The 10,606-nt window shown below is 38.8% G+C and overlaps 2 protein-coding genes across 2 annotated transcripts in view; one reads left to right on the top strand and one right to left on the bottom strand.

Annotated features, from left to right (window-relative positions):
* Positions 1–472: 472 nt before the first annotated feature.
* Positions 473–10,606, bottom strand: part of FAAH2 (fatty acid amide hydrolase 2) — a 186,114-nt gene continuing 175,980 nt past the window's right edge. The window contains 1 exon segment of the mRNA XM_060182667.1: positions 473–648. Coding sequence (XP_060038650.1) covers positions 473–648 — 176 coding nt within the window.
* Positions 5,314–5,931, top strand: LOC103126947 (thymosin beta-4-like). Its single transcript, XM_060182786.1, has one exon. It carries the CDS (start codon positions 5,388–5,390, stop codon positions 5,520–5,522), a length of 135 nt encoding a protein of 44 aa, XP_060038769.1. The 5' UTR covers positions 5,314–5,387; the 3' UTR covers positions 5,523–5,931.

Here is a 10,606-nt window from a genome sequence, read left to right as displayed (position 1 = left end):
TGAGTGTATTATGGAATTGTCCCTGCAATCTTATGATTTTCTAAACCAATTTTAAGACAGCAATTGAAAAATTAAAGAAAAACTTAGGGGACATTATTAAAGCTATACATTTCAGTGTTCACCTACCCCATCAAATACTACTAATTTATTAAGGTCAACAGTTAGTGCATGAATTAAGAATAAAGAACTGAATGATCACCACCTTTCTTCTTTTTAAAAATTTTTTTTTTTCCTTTATTGGGGGATTAGTATTTTACAGTCACCAGTAAATGCATTCCTTGTACATGCATGACATTTCTCAGTTTTCTATATAGCAATACAACCCCCACAAGGTCCTCTGTTATCCTTTTCCAGAACTTGTACTCTCACACAACTTTTATGGTTCTTATCTACTTAAACACTGGTGTCTGGTATCACCCACTTATAGAATAACATAAACACTCTCTCTCTCTCTCTCTCTCAGAAAATATCATTAGAACTTTCCTGGACAGACCCAGCCCCCAAAACTTTTCTCCAAATTCTGGGCCACAGCAAGGGTCAGGTGATCATTAAAGGGTCCAGCCACAATCTGGATTCCTAAAGGAAGTCCTTTGGTATTCAGACCTAATGGACACTGAATTACTGGCAATCCTAGGAAATTGAAGATACCTGAAGGAAACAAAGAAGAAAACAGTGTAAAGGCAAAGCCTATTTACAACATCTCATTTTTTTCCAGTACCATTGCATGATCCACATTCAGATCTTTGGATTTTCTGCAATTGAAACACATCTAATTAAATTTCACCCTATAGTATTCCTTTCTTTTTTATTTTAAGATTTTATTTATCTATTCATGAAGAAGATAGGAGAACAACAGAGAGAGAGAGAGGACGGGCCAGGTGTTGGAACACCTGGTTGAGTGCACATGTTACAATGCACAAGGATCTGGGTTTGAGCCCTCAGTCCCTACATTCAGGGGGAAAACTTCATGAGAGGTAGAACAATGCTGTAGGTGTCTCTGTCTCTCTCCCTCTCTATCGCCTCCTTCCCTCTTGATTTCTGTAAGTCTCTATCCAATAAATACTTAAATAAAGATAATTAGAGAGAGAGAGAGATCACTGTGGTAGATATGCAGCCAGGGATTGAACTCAGGACCTCATGCTTCAGAGTCCAGTGCTTTATCCATTGTTCCACCACCTGAACCACTATCCCATTATTTAAGTCACACATATGAGTGAGATTATCTGGTGTTATTCTTCTCCTTCAGGATTATTTTTCTTAACATGATTCCTTCAAGTTTCATCCAAGTTGTAGCAAAAGAAAATAATTTCTCATTTTATTATTTATTATTTCTTACAGCTGAATATGTGTGTGTGTGTCTGTGTGTGTAAGATCTAATTCATTCTCTCTCTCTCTCTCCATAATAGGAACACTTAGAACCTATTTGCTTACTGTGCAGCTATTATGAACAATGAACCCACCTTCTCTGACCCATCTTGGACAGAGCTAGAAGGAATTATGTTAAGTGAGCTAAGTTAGAAAGATAAATACAAGTATGGGATGATCCCACTCATCAACAGATCATCAAAAGCAGGATTTGACTACATTTGTAGTAGGGTACCAAAGCAAAAGCCCTGGGGTGAGGGTGAGGGTGGATATTTGGCTTCCTGGAGTGGTGGGGGATGGGGGTAGGGTGGGTGAGTTGGATGATACACAGTCTTTTGGTGTTGGAATAGTGTTTATGTACACTCCTATTAAATTTTAGTCATATAAATAACTATTTAATTAATATGAGAGGGGAAAATGATTGTATGTCTCAAACTTTTTAAAGCACAGACTGAGTCTTTGATCTTCTTCTAGCATTTGCCCTTCTTCCGTAGCCAGTCAACAGCGTCAGGTTGAAAGCTGTCAGGAGCTGCTTGTTGCTGGCTTTGAAAGTGACTGGGATCCATGTGGATTCAGTCGGCTAGGAAGGATCATCAGTTTCCCCAATGAATGGGTACTCACGGGATGCACCACGAGAAGGTCGATCCAATGCAACCCTGAGTCTTTGATAATGTTGACTCTCTCAAAAGCCTAGACCAGAAAGAACAGAAGCAACCGGTGGCATAGCTATATACAAATAATGGCAAAGGACATAAAATATGGTGATGCTGGGCATTATACAGCAAATTATAACAAATAGATTTTTCAAAGTTAACCCAATTACCAAATAATGTGATTATAACAATAACTATCCATTGTCTTCTTGAACCCTAAGACAGCAGGAACCTCACATTTCCACTAACCTTATCAAAGCAAGGACTGCAAAAGCTGAATAAGAGCAAGAGACTGGCATACTTTAATAATGACTCTTTAGTCACTATCTGGCCACCCCATCAGCTGGGGCCTTATTCCGGGAGTCCTGAGATTCCCAAACAGACTCGATGGGCCTAGAACTCAAATAAATCGCTCTCTCCATTATTACCTGTCATCTCTAGCAGGAACAACAAAATAGACCCCTCTGTGGGCCCCCATAGGACCTTGCCCTCAACTTGGATCAACAGTGGTAGAGAATGAGGAAGATGGGTTGATACTGGGGCAGCATGGAACGTTCCTACTGATTACCACAGAATGTGAGCTCAGATCTAGAGGGATGTAGAGGTCATACAGGGTCCTAAACTGAATATGGACCCCATATCACATCAAATAGATGGGGTTTACAGTCAACAATATTTATACCCCTTTGCCATATTAGGGAGCTACTCTCTTCCCTCATTCAGCTTTCCCTCATGCAGCCTTTTCCCAGCCATGACATCATCTCCACAGACAATAATTAGTAACCACCTGAATATCAGATTTCAGGCTCAGAGAAAAAAAAAAAACTAGTATAGCTACAGGCCCTTTGAAATATATCTAAAATATGCCTACTAGCTATCTACAAAATGGAGGACCCTCCAGCACTTCATCTGCACTAATCCATCCTTTAGGTCCATGATTGTTCAATAATTTGTTTGGCTTTGTATGTTAACTCTCTTTTCAGCCACCAGGTTCCAGTTGCTAGCATGATGCCATCCAGACCTCCCTGGACAGATAATACCACCAATGTGTCCTGGAGCTCTGCTTCCCCAAAGTCCCATGCTGCTATGGAAAGAGAGAGCCAGGCTGGGAGCATGGATCAACCAGTCAATGTCCATGTTCAGCGGGGAAGCAATTACAGAAGCCAGACTTTGCACCTTCTGATCCAAAAATGACCTTGGGTCCATACTCCCAGAGGGATAAATAATAGGAAAGCTATCAGGGGAGGTGATGGGATATGGAGATCTGGTGGTGGGAATTGTGTGGAGTTGTATCCCTCTTATCCTATTTTGTTAATGTATCCTTTTTGAAATAAATAAAAAAAATTTAAAAGAACCTATTTGATATTACCAAATGTAACAATAGCAATGTAAGTTCAGTTCTATATATAGTAGAACTTCCTTAATTACTGATCTGTTGTGACCTCAGTGTCAAATGGTAGAGTAAAAGATCAAGTAGGTGGAGGTTGTGTTGTACTTACACTTGTCAAGGGAAGATGTGAAATTGTACACCTGTTACAACAACATTGTAGTTTAACATTTTGCCATTAAGATTACCTGTAAAAAAACTCACTTTGGAGACTTTTTCAGCAAACCTATGATGACATAGACTTGGTAAATTGGATCTCTCACAGAAAGCAAATATCAAGTAAAAATATTTCAATAAATTTCATCAGAGCACTGATGATACTTGTGGGGAAAAATAAAAAAAATGTCTAAAGGTTGTTGTTTGTAGCTGGATGATGGGAAAAATAGAAGAGGTAGAAAAAGACTCACATGGAGATGTGGTGATATGCTAAGAAGTGCTATATATGCAGTCTCTCTAAATACGTAAATTAACAAAGCAGGTGAAACATCTCAGGAAACATATGGATTAGGAAAAGGAGCCCCTTATTGTGTTCAGAGCTACAGAGGTCACAAGCAGTTGGCTAAACCCTGAGGGTCATGTATGAAACTAGAAAGTTGAATATTGTTCCTTTATAGCAAAAATAAAACTGAATAAATGTTATGGTGCTCCTGATAAGGTGTACCTGCTGCCATAGAAATCATGGTGAAAAGAGTCAGATTGAACTGTAGGCAGGAAAACTGACTGCAACCTCACAACAGAGTTTCTGTTTACAGGAACTAGTAAAGGAAAATCTGAAAGAAGTGTGGAATCCCCCAGACACCACACTAAGCCTACCGCTGCTCAAGGAAGCTCAGGGACCATAATACTATGTCACTTTATAAAACTTGTCTCCTCTCTTGCAACTCACATACAAAGTAGAACCCCAGGACCACCTGCTGACCAAACAGCAGACCAAAGCAGATTAGTAAAACTAGGAAAAGACCAATTTCAGAAAAGCAATACATTGCCCAGATACATAATTATGGAGATCCAGAGGAGCTATCAGAGAAGGGACTTAGGAAGTACATATTTAAGAAACTTGAGGAAAGACAAAGCTCTCAAATTAATATGAAGAAGAGAATACAAAAATCCATGACTTCAAATATTCAATCAATATTAAGATAAAAACACATGAACATAGAGCTATAGGGTGTGGACATTTTCAATGCATTCCAGTATCAAATGGCAAAGAAGTAGTTGCCCATGTTTTTAACAGTAAATGAAAGGACCACACTCTTCAACAGATTAAAAATTCTAGTAAACATCAGAGATATAGGGTCTCAGATGGAAAGGAAAGGCAGAAAGAAGCAGAAACCATATTTAAAGAAATAATAGCAGAAAGTTTTCCAAATGTAGTCAGGTATAAATATTCAGTAAGTAGGGAGAATTCCCAAGTTACTAAACACAAGTAGACTGACACCAAGATACATCATTGGGAAATTATCAAATATCAAGGAGAAAGAAAAAAATATCAATCTTCAAGGGAAAAGAAAATAGTAAATTACAATGGCAATACAATCAGACTCAGGTTAGACTTTTAAACAGGAATCTTGGATGCCAGAAGAGAGTGGAATGACATACTCATGAAGACAGCTGCCAGTCAAGCACACATTATCCTGCAAGAATATCATTCACATATGTAATGGCAATAAAAACTGTAGGAGATACACAATACTGAAAATAGACTTTGTCATTATCAGACCTCCCTTGCAAGAGTTACTGACAGGAATGTCACAGAAAAAGAAGCAAGGAACATTTAGATCTCAACAATATGATACACCCATAGACAAAAACCATAGGCAACTTTAAAACATGAAACGGAAGGATGATGTGGATAGATGTTGTTTAATCAAAGAACGATGAGAGAAAATTTTTAAAAATAATCTTTTAACACTTGGCGGCTGAACCGGCACAGGTCAACTTCTCCGGTCCGCTCTTGCCTCGTTCGGCTCTCCTCCGCAACCATGTCTGACAAACCCGATATGGCTGAGATTGAGAAATTCGATAAGTCGAAATTGAAGAAAACAGAAACGCAAGAGGAAAACCCCCTGCCTTCAAAAGAAATGATTGAACAGGAGAAGCAAGCTGGTGAATCGTAATGAGGCAGGCGTCGCCAATATGCACACTGTACATTCCACAAGCATTGCCTTCTTATTTTACTTCTTTTAGCTGTTTAACTTTGTAAGATGCAAAGAGGTTGGATCAAGTTAAAATGACTGTGCTTTCCCTTTTCACATCCAAGAACTACTGACAACGATGGCCAAACCTGCCTCTCCCACCCCTTGGCTGGCAGGGAAGGGAAAGAACTTGCATGTTGGTGGAGGAGGAAGTTTGGTGGGAGACCACGTGAAATCTAGAGTCAAAATCCAGTTGGTCTAAGGTGGCCTGCAGGCGTATTAAATGTAGTTACATCAGAGTGCCATTTTTTTGTTCAATGATTTTAATTATTGGAATGCACAATTTTTAAATATGCAAATAAAAAGTTTTAAAACCTGAAAAAAATAATAATCTTTTAGACTTCCAAAGGCAAGGCTACGGAGCAGTAACAGCTGTGTTTCTCTCCTCTCCTCTTCTGGGTCAACTAGGAATATCAAAGGAGACCACCTGGGATGGCAACAAGACAGGACTAGAACAACTAGAGGAACCCACCAAATCACACATGCAAACACCTGTGGCTCACGGACAGAGAGGAGCTTAGGTAGAGATTAAGTGGCTGGTAATAGTTCTGCAGTTTATCAGTTGAGACTCCACCTCCAGCCTGTTTCAACAACAAAAAGATGGCTAAAGGGAGGAGAGGACTCCCCTAAGACTCACCAAATGCAACTGTCTCCATTGCTACTGCCCTCTGAGGCTGGAGCAGCAGGGGGGAGGCACTGTGCTGACACCAGGGGACAGAAAACTAACCAGGAAACTCAGCAGAAGATCTTGGCCTGGTGGTGAGGCTGTGAGAGTCTCTTTGCATAACCACTGGATTATCTCTGTCCCACCCTGCTTTATCTCTTGGTCAGGAGTCAGTAATTAAGCAAAGAAGCCTAATTCTAGGTAAAAAATCCCTCAGGATCCCATAGCCTACAGGGAAGAAAAATAAAAATAGAGGCTTTTAAGCCAATTAGCTCCTATTCAAGGATTAAAATAATATTGAAAGAACTGTCAATTTCCACAACTGTGAACCCTTTAAATACCTTACATAGCCATAAGTCAACCCAGGCAAAGGTTATCAGTAATTTGAAAAGTAGTGAGAGAGGGACCTCATTACAAACTATATAAAATGTTTAAACCAACAAGAAGAAATATTGGAGAAATGAACCAGGGCAAGAGTCCAGCTAAAAGCCCCCCAAAGATTGAAGCACAAAATAATTACGTCAACATTCAAACACTAGTTAAGGAAATAATTACAGGAGTGAGTCAAGAGTTTGAAAGAATTGTCATCAGAAGTGCAGAAACAACAAATGAGACTCTGGAAGAAAACACTAATTTTCTCAAGGTTACTAGAGAGCTGAAAGCTGTAATAGCTGATCTAAGAACATAATTTGCTGAATAAGCTAAAATAGTATCAGAACAAGGTAACAAAATAGATGAACTCCAGAAAACAGTAGAGGGAAAGAGAGAGAGAGAGAGAGAGACTAGAATAAATGAGGCTGAAGACAGAATTAGCAAGATTGAGGACAAATTAGAGACAACTGAAAAAGAGATGAGTTCTCAAAAAGAGATTTAGAAATACTGAAAACAACAACAGAGACCTATGGGATGACTTCAAAAGAAATAATATACCCATTATTGGCTTACCAGAGGAAGAAATAGAGGGAGGGGAAGAAAGCATTCTTCAGGACACAATAGCTGAGAACTTCACTAATCTAGACAATATCAAAGACATAAAGATTCTAGAAGCCCAGAGAGTCCCAAACAGAATTAACCCATACTTAAAAACACCAAGACAAATCATATTTAGAATGGAAGGGAATAAGGATAAAGAAAGGATCCTGAAGGCTGCAAGAGAAAAACAAAGAGTCACCTACAGAGGAAAACCCGTAAGATTAGCAGCAGACTTCTCCACACAAACACTACAGGCCAGAAGAGAATAGCAAGATATCTATTGAGTGCTCAATGAGGAAGGCTTTCAACCAAGGCTACTGTATCCTGCTAGACTGTCACTCAGACTAGATGGAGGCATACAAACTTTCTCAGACAAGCAATATTTGAGAGAATCAACTATCACCAAGTCTGCCCTGAAAGAAGTTCTGAAAGTTCTCCTTTAAACAGTCAGACCACCATAAATATACCATATATCAGGACACTCTAAAAATCTATAAGAATGGCGATAAAATATCTTCAATCTTTGATATCAATAAATGTCAACGGCCTGACTTCACCTATTAAAAGGCACAGAGTAGGAAGATGGAACAGAAATCACAACCCAACAATACACTGTCTATAGGAAAGCCACCAAAATCAACAAGACAAACACAGACTCAAAGGGAAAGGATGGAAAATTATCAAACCAGCCAATGGCTCACAAAAAAGGTCAGGAACAGCTACTCTCATATCTGTAATGATAGACTTTAAAATCAATAAAATTAAAAAAGATAGGGATGGGACTACTTAATGCTCAGTGTATCAGTCAATCAAGAGGATTTAACAATTATTAACATCTATGCACCCAATGAGAAGCCATCTAAATACACCAAACATCTACAGAAAGAGCTACAGCAGTACATTAATAGCAACACAGTAATAGTAGGGGACTTCAACACCCCACTCTCTTAACTTGACAGATCATCCAGGCAGAAAAATCAATAAAGACATGAGAGAGCTAAATGAAGAGATATATAAACTAGAACTATTGGACATTTTCAGAGTCATTCAACCCAAGAAACTGGAATACACATTTTACTCAAGTCCACATGGATCATTCTCAATGATAGACCATATGTTAGGCCACAAAGACAGCATCAGCAAATTCAAGAGCATTGAAATCATCCCAAGCATCTTCTCAGACCACAATGTACCTGTAAATATAAATGACTTCATTTTCTTTTCTTCTGAATAATTTTTGTGCATCAGAATGTGACAAATTTATATATGCCTGGTAGAGATATGTATATCCTCTGTGATCTAGGGACATATCGCCTAAGTCTGTATTTCCTCTGTGCCAGTTGGACATCATAGCAATCAGTGACTGCAGCTACTATACCTCCTCCCTCCGCATTCCTAAGCTAGTAGGCCCAAGGCAAGGGTGTTTGGGTGTTTGAAGATAACAATGACTAGGGTAGAATCCAGTTGTCCTGGGACTGATACATATTAGGCCTCCCAATTTCTGCCTGCACCAAGGTCAAGGATTAGTTGCATGTGTTGTCACTGTGAAAGATTGCCTTTGTCTGTTTCCTGCTTACTTTGAAATAATGAAGTAAGCCCATCTGGTCTGTTCCCTCCACCCCACTTTTTTTGGGGGGGGGGGACTACAGTGTAAGGAGAATAAACTGTGGGCTTGTCCAAGGTGCAGGGAGAACTTCCCAGAGTGATCCAGAGTCTCTTATACACACTGGTGTAATAAACTCTTCTCTTTCCCCAAAAACCAGCTCTGGTATTGTGTTTGGGGAGGATTTCTGCAACAGAACTTCAAACATTGTGTTGAGTTTACCAGTAAAATCATCTGAACCTTTTTTTTTTTTTTTTTGGAGGGGGTAGGGGGAAGTTAGAGAGAGGTATATTTTAAATTGCTATTTTGGATTCTTTCCTACTGACAAGGTTCTTCTGATTTTCAATTTCTTTGTGATTACCTTTAAATTTGTACTGATCTGTCCATTTTTTCTAGGTTACCTATTTTGTAATTTTAAAGATATTCACAGTACTTTCTTGTGATATTTTGAGTTTCTGTGGTATTTTTGTTACACTCTTTCATGTTTACTTTTATCTGAATATATTTTCTTTTATTCTGTATTTTAAATCAAGTTTTTTTTCAATTTGTTAGCTAAAGATAGAGAGAAACTAAGATGAACGGGAGAGACTGGGAGGTGGAGAAAAAGAGAGACACTCGGGGGCCAGGCGGTAGCACAACAAGTTAAGCACACATTGCGCAAAACACAAGGACTGGCTCAGGGACCCTGGTTCAAGCCCCTGACTTCCTACCTGCATGGGGGGGGTCTCTTCATAAGTGGTGAAACAGGTCTGCAGGTGTCTATTCTTTCTCTCCTCCTCTCTATCTTACCCTCCTCTCTTGATTTCTCTCTGTCCTATCCAAGAACAATGGCAGCAATAGCAACAATAACAAAAATAAAAACAAGGGCAACAAAAATGGGAAAAAAAATGGCCTCCAGGAGCCATGGATTTGTAGTGCAGGCACTGAGCCCCAGCAATAACCCTGGAGGAAAAAGAAAGGAAGAAAGAAAGAAAGGAAGAAAGAGACACCTACAGCACGACTTCAACACTCATGAAGCTTTCCCTAGGAGGTGGGGACTAGGATTTTGAATCACAGTCCTCACGTAATGTGTGCACTCAACTGAGTGTGCAACCAACTGGCCCCTTTTTCAGTGTTTATAATTAAAAGTTTGTTTATTTTGATTTTCAGTAAAAAATCAGTTTCTTTTATTTTCTATATCTTTTTTCCCTGTCACTTCATCATTTATTGTGACTCTCTTATCCTTTCCTTACTTTTCCTAATTTAGGCTTCGTCTGTTCCTCTAGAAGTAAGTTAGATTATTTGGTTCTTTTTTGAAGTAAATGTCTTTCCTATAAACTTTATAGGAAAGTTAATAGTACTGCTTTTACTGCATCCTAAATATTATGAAACTATTTTAGTGAATTATTTCTTCCATGAGGATGAAATATCTTCCCAATTCCTTGTATGAAATTAATATTTTCAGTATTACAGTTAATAAAAGCACATATAGATATTTCATAAATTGTATCACCACTACTAATAATAATCTTAAAGCAATTGACATATATTTAAAGACACATTTAATTATTCTAACCACACACCAAAATAAATGCAGTATCATCACCTTAGCTGTAAGAAAACAGAGGCTCAGAAGTGAAGGACTCTAGGAAAGATGGGATGGGAGGAACCCTGGGGAAATTTGGGTCCTGGTGTTATGATGATGGTCAAAGATCTAAGTTGAAGTAAGAGTGTTTTACAGGCACCTAATACAGAAGGATGAGAAATTACACCCATGTGTCGACAACT

Source organism: Erinaceus europaeus, chromosome X (genome assembly GCF_950295315.1).
Source record: "Erinaceus europaeus chromosome X, mEriEur2.1, whole genome shotgun sequence".
NCBI classification, from domain to species: Eukaryota; Metazoa; Chordata; class Mammalia; order Eulipotyphla; family Erinaceidae; genus Erinaceus; species Erinaceus europaeus.
This window is presented reverse-complemented; position numbering and strand designations above follow the sequence as displayed.